At 41.5% G+C, this 18,484-nt stretch overlaps 2 protein-coding genes and 1 long non-coding RNA gene across 10 annotated transcripts in view; 1 reads left to right on the top strand and 2 right to left on the bottom strand.

Annotated features, from left to right (window-relative positions):
* MTMR10 (myotubularin related protein 10) overlaps window positions 1-6,313 on the bottom strand; it is a 38,944-nt gene extending 32,631 nt beyond the window's left edge. Inside the window, exons 1-2 of the mRNA XM_048060059.2 lie at window positions 6,076-6,313; window positions 4,871-4,931 (exon numbers count right to left, since the gene is read on the bottom strand). Of these exons, the coding sequence (XP_047916016.2) occupies window positions 4,871-4,931; window positions 6,076-6,135 (121 nt within the window). The 5' untranslated portion in view covers window positions 6,136-6,313. The remainder of the gene's footprint in view (window positions 1-4,870; window positions 4,932-6,075) is intronic.
* Window positions 5,476-12,827, top strand: LOC125182341 (uncharacterized). 2 transcript variants are annotated; one of them, XR_007161868.2, is made up of 4 exons: window positions 5,476-6,093; window positions 6,796-7,085; window positions 8,638-8,748; window positions 11,374-12,594. It is a non-coding gene; the product is annotated as an uncharacterized lncRNA (long non-coding RNA). The 2 variants fall into 2 exon arrangements; XR_007161867.2 differs by having other exon boundaries at window positions 6,796-8,748; window positions 11,374-12,827.
* A 992-nt stretch (window positions 12,828-13,819) lies between these two features.
* TRPM1 (transient receptor potential cation channel subfamily M member 1) overlaps window positions 13,820-18,484 on the bottom strand; it is a 138,089-nt gene continuing 133,424 nt past the window's right edge. For all 7 annotated transcript variants that reach the window (XM_048060046.2, XM_048060053.2, XM_048060054.2 and 4 more), the window contains one exon: window positions 13,820-17,351. In XM_048060046.2, the coding sequence (XP_047916003.2) occupies window positions 16,073-17,351 (1,279 nt within the window). In that variant the 3' untranslated portion in view covers window positions 13,820-16,072. The remainder of the gene's footprint in view (window positions 17,352-18,484) is intronic.

Here is an 18,484-nt window from a genome sequence, read left to right as displayed (position 1 = left end):
CTCTTCTCCAGAGCTGGGATATCAGAAACCAAATGAAAATGCCAAGAGGCACAGGGGTTCAAAGCAGACAGAGAACATATCTGGGGTACTACGTGCGATGGTGTCTCACCAAAAAGTGTACTCTCCTCCTCCTATCACACGATGCATTGCAGCTGCTGTGGAACACATGAGTCAATGTTCTAAAGATTTGCAAAGCAAAAAAAAAAAAAAAAAAGAGAAAGCTATCTGGAAGCTATCTTAAGAGAGAATCAGACACTTATTGATACTGTCTTAAAAGTTCCCACAATTAAATTTCTACAATCAGTTGCCTATCAAAGGGCACAGTATCCAAAAAAAAAAATCCAAAACCAAAAAGCAGGTGGTAAAGCCAATCCAATAGACATTATTAAACAAAAAAAAATATATATCCATTAGTGAAAATCTTGAACACAATATGCAGTTACAACTCATCAAGAAGACAGCACAACTGGAGAATGTTCAGAGGTAATCAAAAGGACGATGAGAGATAAGCAAAGATTCCTTGTTAGGACCAACTAAGACGACTGTGCTAAAGACAGAGAAACATCAGATATGTGACAATTAAGTCTGAAAATCATGAGTCACATGGATTAGAGGAGTAGAGTTTGATGTTTGCTGTGTGAGGGAAGAACTAGGACGTATCCAAAGAAACTAGATGGTGCTAGGCTGCGAACAAACCAACAAAGGTAGTCTGTAACAGCACATAATTAAATTGCCAAACTCCTAACCAGAGGAAGCTGTGGGTGGCAGAAGTTTACATGGCTTTAAGAAAGCAATCAGATCGATTCCTGCAAGAAACATGCAGCCAGAGGAATTAAATATGAAAGCACCACCCCTATGATGCTCTGCGACGCCTCACTTGGAGCTCCCCATTATGTTAGTCTGAAATGAAAGTCCCTGTGCCACACATTGAGGGAAGCAGAGAGGGCAGAAAAGGCAGCTGGGTGCTCTGCTGGCCTTGCTCTCCCCTTCCAGGGCACCTGCTGCTGGCCACTGTCAGTGGGAGGCAGCATCCGACCCAGCCCGGCTGTACTCGGACCTGCTCGTGAACAGGTCTGCAGTTGCCTCCTGTGATCTGGCCCCAAAACGTGGTGCAGACACAAGAAGACTACAAATAACTGTTTTGCAACAGCAGTTTGCCACCAATGTTCCCTTAATGTGAGCAGGTGTTAATGATAAAAATACTATTCTAACTCAGTTCACTGCTATGATTTTACTGTGTAAACTTTTAAAAATAAAAGCGACTCAACTACTTCTAGCCAGTTTGTAAAAATCTTACAAATAGCAAATTAAGTTAAGCAATTAGCAGATTAGTATACAAAGCAACACTAAAATAATCAGTGCAAGCGAGTACCACGATTCGGGAGGAACGATCCTTTCCTCACGCTTCACCGGATGTCCCAGAAGTTACACGATCTCTGCAGAACAGCTGGTGTGAGCAACTGGCAGGACTTTTCTGCCTGATCATGCCCACACCCCAGAAGAGCACTGCTCACAGTACAGACACTGGACTAGTTCTTCATCCATCCATGTATAGCTCCTCTCTGTGCTTTGTTTTTCCAATAAGATCATAAAAGCATACACTGCATTATATTCCAGCTATGTTGTACAATTTTCTTTGAAAGCTTTGGTTGATGTCTCAAAAATGCTAGACACTGATGTGGAAAATGTGCTACAATTTATTACCAGAACAAAGCACACCTTCATGATTTAGTTTAGTATCATCAATAATGTTAAACGAAGCACAACTTTAACTTCATTCTCCCCTAAAGTACACAAGCTAATTACTTACTAGCCAGACAAGTTGCTTTAATAGACTGTCTAGCAGACTACTTGCCATTCCTCTGTTTTCCTCTTGGATATACTTATAAACCAAGCTATACAAACAAACAAATAAAAGTGAAACCATTGCACAGGCCAACTCTTCAACTAAATCAGCAAAAATGCTTGATCAGGAGTATAGACTAGGAAAATGGAATTACAGAAAAAAGAAAACATTTCTCTAATTCCATCTTAAAACTTTACCACGTTTTTTTGAAGGAAATTAATCCAAATTCTATAAAAAATATTTGCTTTTCACTATAGCAGTATCATTGTTGCCACTAACAACCATTTTATTTTTATTTTTTTTACTTGCTTTAAATGATGTCTGTTGCTCTTCTTAAAGCCACACCTTGGTCAAGGTACACAGTTCCATGGGAATTATAGGCTTTTGTTCCAAAAGCTGAAGAGATGCATCTCTATTCGTCTGGACACCAGGGGAAACTTTGTAAAGAAACTCTATAAGATCAAAGTTCATGCTAATGTAAATTCCAAGGACTTTATTTTTTAATAAAAACCTCATAATTTTGTAACCTGACTCATATCATTTCCATGTCTGGAACTCCCTTTCCTAACCTCCACTGCATAAAAATACCAGTTTGGCAGCAGGGTGTTTAACTAGTGTCCTACTTTAGAATTCAATTTTTAGTAAACTACCCCCTCAAAATGATTACGTTAGGAATTTCATACTTAATATAGCTATTTGCAGTTTTTGATGATTGCTAAATTAACTGTTTGTGCTAATATATTTTAGTTCCAGAATAACTCCTTAAAAAATCCACTAATTAAAAGATAATAATCAACATTCAGCCGCTCAGGTTTGACTCTGTTTCCAAGAGCAAAAGCAACTTCACGCTACTATTAAGGTCAGGATGTTAGAAATACCATACTCAAATTGTATTTGCAGGGGAGTACAAGTCAGCTTTAATGTAATTAAATAAGTTGGAATTTGGCCAGAAACTTAGGTTATGACAAATCCAAAAGCCCATCTACCCAACAGTACAATGTGTATTTGTTTATGCGGTTTTCTACTGCACTAGCTGATGACCAGAAAAAAAAAGGCACTTAGGCTTAAATGAAACTCTTCCTGTTTAAGGTTAAGTCATTTAAAATAAGTCACTTCTAAACTTTACCCCGCCCTCATACAGACTGATGCTCACAAAAAGATTTTGTCACAACTGTTCTGTAGCTGTACACAGCAGTGAATTTTATCACAGAATAATTCAAAATAGCATCTCGGAATGATTTGAAGACAGAAAGTTTAATAGCAGTTTTAATTCTGTGCTCTGAGTCCCATTCTTTCAATCACTTTCTATATTACCGAGAGCAACTTAACTACAAGTGTCCCCAAAGCCATGAAATGTTGATTTCAGAAACAGCACAAACAAGGGAAATGAGAAAAGATGCAAATCTGGGATAAATATAAGCCAGTTGAGGAAAAACAAACCCAGTCAGCACCATTTCAAGTGCACTTTGGAGTTTCACAAAGGAAGAATTAACCACGCAGCAAAACGTTACTGCACGTGGGTTGTTTTCTGTAACTGCTCATGCACATGCCCCACAGTAAATGCAAGATGTGTTACATTTTGAGAAGAGCAATCTCGTACTGCCTTGCGTTTACTGTGGAATGTCTCGGGGAAGAACATGCAGTCACTTCCTTGTGAGTCAAAGACCTTGGATGAATTACAACTGCAACATAACCAAGAAGATTCCAACTGTTAAGCAGAAGTTTAGCAAGCGTAAAAATATGTCCAATACTGAGCGCTCTTAGCAATGCATCTCAGAGTATTCACACCCCATGCAAAATCTGTATACTTTTACTTCATGAAAAAGGTTCAGTCAGCTGGTATTTAATCTTTCAGCTGAATCTCTTCCACAAGATTCCAGCCTCTTAAGGTACCTCACTGGACCATACCATATATTAATTAGCATAGCTGAATTAACAACAGTTCCATGTGAAGAAGTGAGAGAGATAATTCTGAAGATTAACTTTTTTATTCTACTGATCACTTTGAAAGTTAGCAGGCTTTATCAACTTTGACAATGCGATAGCAAAAGCTTCCTATATTACTGTGTGTGTAAGTTTATATTTGGTAATATATACACTCTAAATGCTAAGAAAAAAAATACATTATGAAGTTCTGTTTTAAACTTAGAAATTACCCTTAAGAACAGCAAGCTTTGGAGCGTGCCAAATTTATGGCTGTGATGTAGTCTGCAATTAAAGTAATCTTGAAAACAGTAGACTGTTCCTTTAGTATCTGAAAAAGGCTTTTGGAAATGCTCACTGGAAAACATGTTTTCATATTTAAAATAAGACATAGTCTTTGGTAAATGAAGTCATGAACAGCTTAGAACTGTATACCTATGTAATTATGAACAATAAGAAGAACATTGCTTTTCTCATCCACACATTAAAAAGAGTAGTCTGCACAGGTTTACAGACAGGTTCCAAAATAACCTAACAGCTACGTATTCAATAAGAGCACGTGAACACAGACAGCATTAGAAGTCTTCTAATACACGAGTCAATCGTAACTACTTGGTGGAAGTTCTACACATACTTTCCTTTAAAATAAAGGAAGACCACAACACATGCTATAGCAGTGAGTTCAACCCACCTGTAAAGGTCTGGCTGCCTGAGAAAAATGTAATTACTAACGCAGTCTTCCTAGAAATACCACAAAAGCTGCAAAATTTGCAGTAGTTCCATTTCAAGTACTCACAATAGAATAAAAACATTATTCTACACGTAGTAAATGATCACACAGGCAAAACTGCTTACGTATTTATTTAGCATTTCAGGTTTAGGTAAACAGGTTAGAACAGCACTCTACAGACTAGCATGTCACTAGATTTTCCTGCTTGGTTAGAAGTTTCACTCTCAAAGAGCATGCTAAGATTAAAATATACTGAAATCAATAAACACAGAAAAACAGGGAAAACAATTTACATATTACCACTCCTACTAAAATAAACAGAAGTTTTAAATACATATTTTTTATCTGCCAAATTTCTGGCTTACACCTACCTGGCAAAAGTATTGGTTCCAGTTTTTTAATCCTGGGTTCTGCAGTTATATGGTCTTCAGACTGGGGGAAGGAAAGAAAAAAAGGAATTTGCTTAAAAAGACACAAACCGACAATCAGACACAAGTCTGATCTGTTGGGGCAAAGGAGAAAGTTGTTCTTTTAACAAGTTGATTTTAATGAGGCAGGATCTAATCATAGCAACAGCTTTCTGTAAATATGGCTGTGGATATTTAGTTTTGTACCAGAAGAGCAGTATAATATTTTAATTGCTAACATTTAACTAGTTGTGTAATCTAGGATATAACAAGTCACTGGATGAATGAAAAACAATTAGGCTTGGCACTTCACAACGGCTTGAGTTCTACAAGCTTTACACAGATACAGACCATCAGGTTTGCACAAAACTCTGCTGGTATTTAACACGAACAACTTTCCAAGCATAGGAAAAGTTTCCTAAAACCAAGGCACAGGACACATGCACACCCACTTGCTTTTTAATTCCAAACTTTAAAAATAAAAACCCTTCCACAAAAAAGATTGCCACTATCAGTGAAATACGCTGAGTGCTTACAGATCCCGCACTCACAGGACTAAGAATACCCGGAACTGCATTGCGTTGACATTTCACTTTTACCAAGTTATTCTGAAAGAGCAAAGTGAGTCAACCTGCCAAATGTGTTGCTGTAACAGGCCCTGCTGTGCCAGCCTGAAAGTACAAATAATTAAATAAATCACGTCCTGTCAAGTGTAAAAAGTGCACAGTCAGATGACACACAAAATCCTGGCAGTTGCACTACTACCCTTGATTTTGTTATTCGTGCCAGCAGGCGAGCATTAAAAGCGAAACAATGGCTACGGTGAGCTTAATCCCCTGCGTAACGAGCCCAGCGGCTCTCTGCCGAAGCGTTCCCTGGTGCGAAGGGGACGGTGCCGCTCCCTCCCGGCACAAGAGGGAGGACGGGAGGGAGCCGCCGCCACCTGAAGCGCCCACCTTCCCAGAGCCCCAGCCTCCCCGAACCACCTCCCCTGGGCGGGCTGTGCCGCACGCCCGGCGCTGCCCCACCGCAGGCCCCGCTCCCGGCGCAGCGGAGACCCGCCGGGCCCCGAGGCCGCCCCGGGCCGGCAGCAGAGGCGCAGGTGCCGCTGCGCCCCCCGCGGCCGGCGAGCTCGGGAGCCCCAGGGGAACAAAGGGCCGCGCCGTTACCTGAGGCAGCGGCAGGAGGTACGACTTGAAGGTGGGCTTCGGCGGCTTGAGGGAGAACATGGTCGCTGCCGCCGGGGAGCCCGGCAGGGCGAGGCCGGGGGCCGACAGCCGGCGGCTCAGGCCCGGCGCCCCGCAGCCACCCGGGCCGGGCGCTCCCAGTCAGTCACACGGCGTGGGCGGCCCCGCGCACCCCCTTCCCCGAGGGAGGAGCCAGCGGCCCGCGGCTGCCCCAAGCCCTCATGGAGCCCCCCCCGCGGCTCCCCCCCCCCCCCCCCGCCCCGCGGCGCCGCCTCCCGGCCCGGCGGCTCCCTACGGCCGGCGGCGGGCGGGCGGCGGCGGCCCCGGCGGGCTGGGGCGGGTCGAGGCGGGCCGGGCCGGGGCGGCCATGTTGGGCGGGGGCAGCGGCCCTCGTACGGCGGCGCGCAGGGGCCAAGCGGCCGCTGAGGGGAGGGGGCCGCGGCCGGTGGGCGGGAGGCGGCCCCGAGCGAAGTGACTGGAGCCATTCTTCCCCATCACCTCAGTAATAACCACTTAAAAATATTTTTCAGCGTTACGGGTTGCAATACGTTGAAGTACACCGCTGCCGTTTGCTTTGTGCAACCACAAGGATCACAAACTGCATCTTCTACATAGCATTCATAATGCGTTTTCGAAGGACTGTACAGCCCTTCACTCATTAAACTCCTGAAATTCATTAATCGTGTTTTGTCTGCTTTTAAGGCAATGAAATTTCATCGCGGAGCAGGACAAAATGCTTGCTAGAGGCCGTGTGATGTGGTGCGGTGCGCACACAGCGCTCAGTCTGAGGTGCCGCTGAGGGCTGGGCTGTGGAAGAGATGTCCCAAAACCAGCATCTGCCGTCTGATCTGCACCGAGGGAGCAGCCAAAGTCCCTCCGGCACCGCCCGGAATCTGACATTGCCCTCTGCAAGATTAAATCACTAACTCTGGTAAAAAATAAAAGAGGTAGACTGGTGTGCTCACCTGTTGATCTGCCAGCTCTAGTAACAGGTAAAATAGTTGTAATAATGGCTGAATCACTTTTTTGTACTCCTCAGTGAATAATCAGGAATTTGAATGAGAAAAAGCATGACACTCTCTCACAGCTCTCATAGTCTGTAATAGAAATGCGTGCAAAATTACAGATGGCAAGAATTGGCTGCCATGGGCTAGGAAAGGGTAAACATTTACATTCAGCCGTAAACAGCTTCAAACAGTGTAATGCAGCAATGTGGGGCAGGCAGAAATAGCAAAGGTACTGTTACCCACTTCCTGCAACAGCACTTCACATCAATGTTGTTATTTTTGACCAGAGGGAAAGTAGTTTTAGGTTATAACATCTTTCTGATTTCCTCAGAGACCTCCCTCACCCACCATTCCTTGTTTCCAGGTGAGGGAAGGGGAATTTGCTCCCAAAGCCTCCCAAGGGCACAGGGGACCTCAGGGCTGGTGCTCCAGCTCAGCACTGCCTCTGGGCAAGGGCCAAGAGGCTTTCGCCAGAGAAAAGCAGTTACAAAAGACAGGGTTTGGGGAGCACAACATTAAAATGTAGACTAAAGCAGAGGATTTCCACGATTTGGCCTCTGAGCCACTTGTGAAACCTCTGCCTGAGGCCTGCAAAGGGAGGTTTTATTGTAATCCGGGGTTGTCTCAGGTAATTGGTGTTAGAATCCAGCTCCAGCATGAATCAGCTACTGTTACCAAGTTCTTATTGTCACCTTTTACATGAGGTGTATCATCACATTATGGCTATGGAATATTGTAAGGACATACTGGTGAAACTCCCAGGCTGCTGCCACAGCCACCCTCTTGCTCACTGCTGTAGACGTGCAAACAACTGGAGAAAGCAGATGCTGGTCTACAGCCATGGAATTCCCTTCACTTAGGTTTTCAAGGCATTCCCAGATTGCTCGCTTTAACTTCTCCGGAATGTGAAAGCAATGCAGTTGCCCACCTAAACTCCAAAACATTGCACTGCTATTTCTTTTGATAAGCAGGAAACCAAGTTTCAAAATGACTTATAAAATGACACAAAATGGTACGTACAGCACCTAGCACCAGCTACTGGGAAACACACAGCACTGCAGACCCTGTGAACTTTTAGTGAGGTTAGGAGGTGGGTATTCAATGAAAGACCAGACTTCAGGGCACCATCCAGATTCCCTGACATATGATGCCCCATTGATGCCACGTGCAGGGAGGTTTGCTTGAACAGTGAGGAGGGAAATGATTCACTGGCACCTGCCGAGGTTGAAGAAGAAGGCTGCGTGCACATTTAAAGCTATTCAACAGCCCAGGGGAGAACATCTGCAAGAACCTCCATAACCATCCACTATGCTTGGACTTTCAGGCACAGAAGATTCAAACAATCCCATCCAGTATTTTTTAGAACAAGGGTACCTCCATGCACAAGGGTCCCATCTATTCGGTGTCACCAGGCAGTTCCCTTCACTTTATCCTGTACTTTTACATATAGGATTTATATTTTAGGCTGAAAAAAAAACATTGTCTAACCGGCATTGTTCAGCTGCATGGTTTTGGGCTCAGCGCCTTTCCATTTCAGAGAACGTGCTGTGCTGCAGAAGCTGCTGGTGGTATAATGCTGAGTGCCTGACAGTGCTGTGAGTGCAAGCCACAGCTCTCCTCCTGATGGTGACTGATCCCCTTTCACAAGGTAAATCCCTTGAATGTTTGATAAGTGAGAAATACTGCAGGGACTTGCCCTCATCTTTACTCTTCTTGAATGTTTTTTGTTCATATTCAGAACATCGTTCAAAGAAAATTAAAATCAGAAAAGGGGTAGGAGAAAGCAAGGGTGGGGGTGGGGGGAGGCAGAATCAGTACAAATCAGCTAGGCTTGAAATTACATATACCAAATTTGCCTGTCTCATTAAAAATGACTATATCACATCAGAATTACAAGAGTGATTCTGCATCAGCACAGAGCCTTCTGAGAAGTGGCTGCAAATGCAATCTGAATCTTGAGGGAATGACCAAAGGATAGCACGAATTTCCATTAAGACTGGACTGACATTCAAATTGCAGTGCTGTTCTGAAAATGAACAAACAAAAACTCAGTGAACATAGGGTCACAAGATTTGTGAGGGTGTTTGTTGGAAACAGTCACAAGTTGCCAATGGGAGAGTTTTATGCCAGTGGGAGGAGAAAGTTCATTTCACAAAAGTGAGTATTTCGGAGGAGCAAGTTAATTCTGTCACAACTTGCAGCACAATAGAAGCAGGCAGGACAGGGCAAGGCAGGCAGAGCCAAACAGGGCAGACAGGCAAAGCAGGTAGGGCAGGCTGGGCTGGCAGTGCAAGGCAGGCAAATGAAGTGGTCAGGGAGGGTAGGGCAAGCAGGACAGGAGGGAAGACCCCTGAATCCCGCTGTTTGGCAATGCATTAAAGTGCCTGCTTATCTCCAACCATCCCAGCTTGACTCACTTGCTCGCTATTTTCAAGCAGTTCTACTAAGCCAGTGGTTTCTGAAAATGCCTTTGTTTTATATAAACAACCCAAAAAGAAAAGTGGGAAGCCAGCGTAACTAAAAATGAAACAACAGCCCTTCTTTATTCTCATGATTTAAAAAAAAAAAAAAAAGTTGTTTCTGACTCAGTGCAGTTATTTTCATTGCTTAAACATTAAGATATCCACAGATATCTCCTGTGGGGTAGACTGACCAGTACCCTTACACTCGTCCAGCATCCTGGCCCTCCCAGACCTGCCTAGCCAGCTCTCCTGGTGGTTATCAGACCCCACATGCTGAGTGGCAGTTTCCTGAGGCTTCTTATCTCACAATGTAAATTGTTTCTAACAGTGAGATACTTATCTGCTTACCTATGGCTATGGTGCATAACCTGCTGTATTAACAGCACGTCAGATTAGGTATCTTCCTTAAAGTTCTGGTAGAACCTCAACAAGACAGCTCTGTGGTTGGGGAAGTACTTTGGCTTGTGCAGTGCTGGAGGTCTAGGATTAAATCAGAACAGATTTTCATAATGATCCCTTTTGATCTCAGCAGATTAGAGAATGGCTTTCATTAGACACATTCAACAACAGGTTAGACTACCATCTGCCACTGATGCTATCATCACTGCTGAACTCACTTTACTGTTAATGATCTCTCTCTTCCAGGCCTGTATTTCTATGGCAGCTTATGTGTTTTCATAGCTTTATGAAGAATGCTTCAATTATTGGTTTGAACTCCAGGACACAAAGATGTGTGTTGTGTGATTTCACAGCTTAGCTACATGGTCAGAGCTACCACAAATAAGTCTGCTAAGTCAGGGATTCACTGATCAAAGTTTAGTCTATTTTTCATTGAACACATTATGGTTTGTTACTTCAACCTGGACCTGTGCACTCAATAGTTTGCACACCCAAGCTGCCATAGTCTGCATGTAGAAGTGCGGTACTTCTGCTGGGGGCTTGTGAGGAAGCCAGCCCTACAGGTCTGTATTAACTCTTGTGGAAGATCACCATTACACCTTAATTTAATTTTTTTAAGCAGTTGAAATAAAAACTCTTTCCTCAGTATCATTGACAAAGATCCAGCAGAAGAATATAAATGTGATTATTTACACAAAACAGCCACGTTGATAGTCTTGGCTAAGATATGCAAAATACATAAAAACTATGTGAAGGTTTTAGATTTTTTAAGTACCCCAGGAAAAAAAAAAAAAGCAACTCCTTTTAAAAGCACATCTGCAAAGTAGGGATAGTATTCTTAATGTGTGAATTTAATGATGCTGAATTTTGCTGTTACATAAAGGTACTTTCCTTGTTAATCATTACGTAGGTATTACTTGCCTAGAGTTATTTGGAGCTATTCTTTGCTACAATGTTCCACCTTGGCTTGCGCTATTTTACATAGGTAATGTGATAATGACTCTCAGATTACCAGTGCTTCTAAACTAGAAGCCAGCCTTTTCTCCTTGGTCATTTTTGAAGTCTGCTGGTCTGATCAGATAATAGTGAGTCCATCCAGTTAGTGCAAGAGAAGGGAGATGCTGGCATCTAGAATCATGCAGGATGATGCACTGCAGTTTCAGAGGGGTTTTAATGTTGTAGAGACAAATGAGGAGCGGAGCAGGCAGATGAAATTATGCAATTCCTTTTTCATTAAATTTCACACCAAGCAAATGGTGGATATGGACGATTAATTATTTTGGCTGAAGAACTGCAAACATGACTGTACTTATAGCCTGTTTTGAAGACTTACCTTACATCCATTGTGAAGATACAGGGCATCAACCATAAAGTACCACTTCACCATATCAAATTTTGTTTCTCCTGATTAGGCTCAAAGTTGAAAGAAGCCAAAGAAGACTGCAGTTTTAAAAGAATTTGTAGTTTGTCTCTCATTTCTCCTAAGGTCCGCGTTTAGTCAGCCTGCAATGCAAAGTACTGCTGCCTACTGCTGCCTACTGGTTTTTGACTGCCCAACCACTCTGTCCCTGGCACCAGATGAAATGGGCATTAAATAGCCCAGTCAGCCTACCTGGTCCTTATACCTGTTTTGCTTTTCTGTTTGATGCTGGATCCCATTGGTTTATCAAAATCCACAACAGGCCGATATAACCAGCTGAGGTGACCACTTCATTCAGTGAAACGTTTATCTGCAATGTCTGTAGGGAGAGGAAAGCACCTCCTGGACTAGAGTTGTCTCACAGCCCAGTTTCTAGCCTCAGCTGCAGTTTCTAGAAAGTATTGTCACTGCTAGTAACAGGCCACAGGCTTTATGCTGACTTTGCAAGGCCTCAGGACTGAGGCTTGTCAGGACTGCTTTGTCAGAACTTGTCTCAACCTGCCCGGAGCTGTGCCTTGGCTTGTTTGTTTATCTGAGAAAGCAATTCTTACGGTGACTAGAAAACTCAGGTGTAATACAGAGTAGTAGGCCAGTGAAGAAAAACAAAGATGTTAAGCTTTTTAGCAAACATAAAAATGCCTCCAAGCAAGCAAACAGTAAACAAAAAGACACCATCAACATCATGCTCATCCTAGCAAAGGACCTGGGAGCCCGACACCTGGCAATGTTTCCTCCCTGCCCTCATTGCAGCCTGAAGCCACTGACCCAGAGGATCAGTGCAATTGTGAGCATAACATCTGAGAAAAAGGGGTGGATACTAGGAAGTGCGTATATATCAATTTTACCTTATTTTTTCCCTGTAGTAGCGTAGTAGTATTTTCTCTCCTCTCATTTTTTTCTCTCCTTAGTAATAATTACATCTAGACTAATAATAATTCATATATTAGACTGTTAGTACTTCTGTTATACTAACAATAAATTCATGACTTTTTATATAAGGTAAATCTCCTTTTTGCTTATAACAACTTTTTGAGTGTAACATGAGTCCAACTAGAGTGACCAATGGTACAGAAGTAATAAGCTGACAATGATGTTAGCAAGTGAGACCCCTGCAACGTGTCCAAGTGCTGTTGTTACCCTCTGAAAACTCACCTCTCCCATGACAATTGCTCAGCAGCAAACTGGCTTTGTGTCAGTGGATTAACTGTCCAGAGCACCCATTACAGCGCACAGTCCTGGGGATCATGCGGATCTAATGAAACAGTCCTGTTGACATCCTTGGTCACATGCCCTCCTTGCTTTCCTGTTTTCTGAAAAGGCTTTGCAGATCCTTATTCTTTTAATTTTTATTTAGAAAGACAGATAGATATGCATCTTGCCAAATATGACAGTCAAGACCAGAACCTAGAAAAGGGTCCAAAGAAGCAGTATGGAGAGACCATGCCTGAAAGGATTGAGTAGTTATTTGAATTCACTACTTAATATTATGGACATTTGATTTTCTTGGTTCTCTGGTATCTAAATCCAACATTTCAAATGGAAATGGTGATGCGTTGCTGCAATAGGATAGGGCTTGCAAGAGTAAAGTCAGGCTAGTCCCAGAATGATGCAATGTAAAATGGAGGAATTGGAATCAGCCAGTATAGTTAAGAACCTGCTTACATTAATATAACAATTGGTCACCGTGTTTGAAATACGTGCCTTGAGGGAAGAGGGAAATGTCTGTATTGCAAGATACTAGAAGGTGAATTCACCCCAATTACCTCAGTGTAATGCCTCTGCATAAGACATAGCCTTAGACTGCACACACTTTAGGACTTGACCTGGTTCAGTACAGGTCAAGTACATAATAAAAAAAACAGTAAGCAGAATTCACTATGACACTGCTGTGGAGTCACCACATCCTTAGTAACGGGAGGGATGCATCTTCTTAAATAGCAGCATTAAGCATGTATCTTCAGAAATACCAGTTCTGCACTTTCATCCTTTCACCCAGTATTCAAGAAAGAAGGAAGGCAGGCATGCAGGTGTGTTGATCATTATTCTATTTAGTGTGCTCCAGATCTAGTATCAGTCTTTTATGTACATACAGAGCCATATTTAAATCTTATTAAAATGGCCATACGTCTAAAATAACTCTGCCAAAGGTCAGTGTAGTTACATCACATTTAATGGCAGAGGGGTTATCATTTCAGTTCATGCTATCCAAGAGCACAGAAAGCATCAAAGCCTTATGAAGTCATAAACGGATACAGAACTTCATGGAAAATTACTGACAAATGTTAAAAAAGAAACTTCACTTAGAAAATGTTCAGCCCACTCACTGCATAAGAAGAAACAGGTAAATAAAGAGTTGATATCCTTACCATGGCCACTTTGGTATACTGAATTCATTTCACATCTTTTTCATAAGATTTCTTTATAAATGATTTACACAAAGTACGAAAATAAATACAAAGGTAAAATGTTTTTGTTTGAAAACTACATGTCACCTAATAACTTTGTAATGCAAATGATAAAAAAAGACTGGTCAAACAAAGCGTGATTTAACTCAAATTTTATAAACACAATGTAACAAGAGACATGCAACACACTGTACTGTGTTCCACAATGCATACTGCTTGTTTAGCAAAGTGCTGAAAAGCTGCATCCCTTTGTTTGATGATAAATCAGTTCCTGGCGAGTGTGCAGGCAAACAATAAAAGGCATTGGCAAATTGCAGGATATCTGAACCACGCATACAAAATGGCTGTGTAGTTGCATAGAAAGGTAACACAGAAGTAAACAAGGAAGTGAAACAATTTCAAATGTCATTCTGTTTTTACAGAATGTCATGTTCCCTAAAGTTGAATAAAAAAGAAGCCCTCATGAAAAGCAAAATGTCAACACTGTTCTGCAACAGTGAAACCAGTAAACATGCTCATAAGACCAAGCTGGCAAAAAGCTATAGTAAATGATGACTGAACCTTCAGAAGTGTCTATGCAGTTACCATGATCATGCAGTATGGTAACAATACTTCACAGTGTAATTGTAGAGTATGAAAATATAATACAAATATTAAAAAAATGATGCCATCAATGCATTCTAAAGTCTTCCATCAATCTCTGTGTTTCAAAACAGAAAAGCATTACCAAAGAACAGACAGAGACATACATACTGAGGAGCTGATAGTGGGGGACAAAAAGAAATTCTGTTTTTTCAAAATAGTGTATGTGTAAGTACTAACTGTTAATGAATTAAGCATAAACTTTGGACTAATATTCTGTGAACAAGTAACATAGCTTTAACTCATTTTCTGTCCTGTCTGTTCATTGGCAAGCCTTTCCTGCAGAAAGAGGTGCTGAGTATTTGGGAAAATGAAATTCCTAAAAGGTAACAGAGAAGAATGAGGCAAATAAAAAATCATACTATTATGAAGAAAACTATCAAAACCTAGTATGTAGGTTTTTCAACCTACTGTTGAGACAAGCGTGCTAGGAAACTGTAACTACAGATGTGGATTTCCACTCTTAGTTGTTGAGGGATAGAAAATGCTCTGTAGAGAGAGTTATTTTCTTTGAACTTTCTTTTTGAAATTGACTCAAGAAAATATATAGAAATTCTCAACTGTAGAATTTATTTTTTGTTTAGACTGACTCCTAGGAACTCTTGCTCCTTGTGCGCTGTCATATTGAATTTGCAAAATTAAATAACTAATTTGTCACAGTAGATTTGCTTCCAACACAGATTGGCTACATTTTGATCTCACCTAATCAGACTACCTTTTCTGTTTTTTTCTCCAGTGCAGGCATTTTAACAACGCCATTTTTTTTCTCTACATGGGATTCCATTGTAATCCCTTCTTATACAAAACACTAATGTAGATCTTGGATTCACATTATTAAAATCTCCCTACACTTTATATACTTATAATCTCCCAAAGCATTTTGAAACAATAATCACTGTTTTTCAACGGTTTAAGGCTGCCAGCATGCTTTGGGGCAGGGACAGATATGATCCTGAAAGCAGACCATGGTAACTGAAGTTCAAAGATGGGTCAAGAATATGTTTACACATAGCTTTCCAGGTCAGGTTTTTCAAAACACAACTGTGTTTTTCCATTCAGCTCTATTTTATTGGATAGAAACTGCTATGTTCTGCCTTTCTGAAAGAGTTGCTAAGAAGCATGCAAGAAATCAGAAGTGAAAGGGAACTGCACAATATTTCCATGCAGTCAACAATTTTGTTTTGATCTGGAAAACATAATGGCCAGAAAGAAACCAGCTGCATAAATCAGGATAAAAACTAAGGCTGGTTAAAAATTTGTGCAATTTAAGAAGTCTTCTGATAAAGAAGAAAAAATATTTTCTAAATTATTTCATGATTGTATTGTCCTTTCAAGAGCTTTTATATAAAGTCTATCAGTAAGTAAGCTTACGAGGGAAGTGGAAATAGAACAAAGGAAGATCTAAGCTCTCAGCATCTGTGGACTGTGCCTACTTTTACATCTGCCCCTGAGAGAGTATGTATCTCCCCTTCACCTGACCCACTGCACTTATTTAAGAACAGAACATGTATCTAGCAGGTCTAAAATGAAAAGAAACAAACATATGCAAAATTCTTCTGTAGAAATTCATTAAAAATTCCATAATTTGTTCAATTAGCCATGCTCCTTTTTTGACTGTTGATAAAACAGGGGCCATAAACCATTTCAACACTCAGTTTCTGTGGATGCATTTTCTTGCCTAGCTTTCTGTTCTTCCATTGCACTGCCAAATGCGACCACTAAGTTAGTTACACTACTGGCGTGTCCTGGTCTGTTTAATTTGTCCTTTACAGACTTGGCTTTCCGAGAATGGCTGTGCAAACTCTTGGACCGTACTGATGGGAACCCAGAAGTCCTGTCTGCCTTTACTGATAGTAAGTTCTCCTTCTGAGCCTTGACAGTGGCAGGTGCAGACGTGTAAGAGGCACTAATACCTGCTTCACCAACATCGCTGTCATCATCTGTGTCCATCTGTAACTGTTTCTGCTCTGCGTGCCTTTCTGCTTCAGAGACAAAACCAGGGTACTCTGGAGGATGTTCTTGAGAAAGCTGCTGCTCAACTTCGTATTTCCACTCTGTGGCCCACTGCTCAATTGTAGAAGGGCATACCTGATCCATGATGGTACTATACTCAGTAGTCCAGTTGTTAACTCCTCCAACCAGCTTTCCGCCTCTTGCAAATATAAAGCTCCTCGACTTCATCATAGTGGTTTGACAAGCACTGAATGTTTCAGGAGGAAAATAGCGCATTGCTTTTGATTTGTCCAAGGGATAAGAGATCGTTGCTTCTAACTTAGTCCGTTCTACTTTTAACTGAGTGTTCTGAAAATCTGGTTTGGGTACTGACTGTCTGCTGATAACAACATCCATCTGGTTTATACTTCGAGGAACCGTTTCATCATTCTTGAAAATCCCTTGGTTTTCATCCCCCAAAATACCCGAACCAGAGTGGCATCTGGAAACATTTTGTTCAATTTCTAATGTAGATCTACTGTAATCTGATGGGTTGACTGCATTAGCGTTAGAGGTATAATGGAGACTGGTCTGGTTCTCTCGAACCAGCATCCTTGGGTCTGCTCCATCTTGTTTTGTACCAACAGAATGGGCTTTTTTACACAATCCTATGGCTGGTGACATAGGAGTGGTACTGTCATCATATGTTAACTCATCACCACCAACGTGGTATCTATACATGCTGTAGCCATCAGAGCTGTTGACACTGCTTTGCCTCAGGAGATACGCAGCATCACACTCAGATGAAGCCCGTGAACGCGTATATGTCAGCTCAGACTTGTCAATACCTGCCAGCTTCTCAAGAGCATTCACCATCCGACCAGAGAGTTCTTCCAACTGAGAGAGTCGAAGGTCAACTGTTTGGAGAGAGGCTTTCATAAAGTGTTCTCTTTCATTCACTTCTTCTAGCCTCATAGACATATTTTCAACTCTGTTGGGTACAAAAGAGGAGGCATAAAACAGAAAGGGTGGGATGGTGCAGTAACCTGTTATATGCCCCCAGCTACTGATTTCTTCTAAAGACAGAATTTTGTGCTATGTATCATTATACATCATTATTTTTTCCTTTGTGTAGCATAGTACTTGTTCATTTTCTTTTTATCCATGCTTTCCTTATACCATATTAGAGGGCTATTTGAATTTTGCCCTTATTTACATGCCAGGAAAGTACAAGAGTTGCAGCCCTTTTGGGAGAAACTACCATTACATTCCTCTTTGAGTGTGCCACCCTCTTCACATTCAGTTGTGAATGCATCAATTAATTATATCAAAAATACCTTCTAATGACATGTTCACAGGATGACTTAAAATAGCATCAAGGTATGTTGCAGAACAGGTTTTGTGGCTGTGGAAGAGGGAACACGCACTAGTGTTTATGGGATTACTTTCTCTCTTGAAATACCTTTCAATTACGTATCAGAGCAGAAGGGAGTAGAATTACTTAGTTCAATTTAAAAAATTCAATTAAAAAAACACTTTTTTTTCCATTTTCTTTTATCATTTATATCATAACGGGAATTATGGTACCAGAAGAATGAATAAAAAAGCCAGGTGTTAGAATGTGACTTAGAGATCATATACTAGTAAATCAACTGTGGAAATGAAATTAACATTCTTTCGCTCTTACACACAAAAAATGATGAAGCATCTGGAGCAGGAAGCCATGAGAAATATGCAAATCTGCTTTGTGACTATAGACCATAGTGAATCAGTGAGGCTTAGCAACCACGCTTTATTCTCTGGTACAATACCTAGGATTTTGACAAATTGCCATGGAGAAATAGTGCAATAGAAATGACTTGGTAACACTTAGCAGATTTCATTTACTTCTCTATTCTCAAACTTCACAAATAATATTGCAAGATGTAAATTGCCTCCCTTCAACAGAAAGATATTTATCCGTTAGGGAATTAAACAGCTCAGAGAGCAACTTCGTAAGAAATCGAAGGAAGCATGGACAGCAGGTTGAGGGAGGTGATTCTGCCTCTCGACTCTGCTCTCGTGAGACACACTCAGAGTACTGCATTCAGCTCTGGGGCCCCCAGCACAAGAAGGACATGAACG

The sequence above is a fragment of the Anser cygnoides genome, chromosome 11, assembly GCF_040182565.1.
Source record: "Anser cygnoides isolate HZ-2024a breed goose chromosome 11, Taihu_goose_T2T_genome, whole genome shotgun sequence".
Classification (NCBI taxonomy): domain Eukaryota; kingdom Metazoa; phylum Chordata; class Aves; order Anseriformes; family Anatidae; genus Anser; species Anser cygnoides.
The sequence above is the reverse complement of the archived record's forward strand: the minus strand, read 5'-3'. Positions and strand labels throughout refer to the sequence as shown.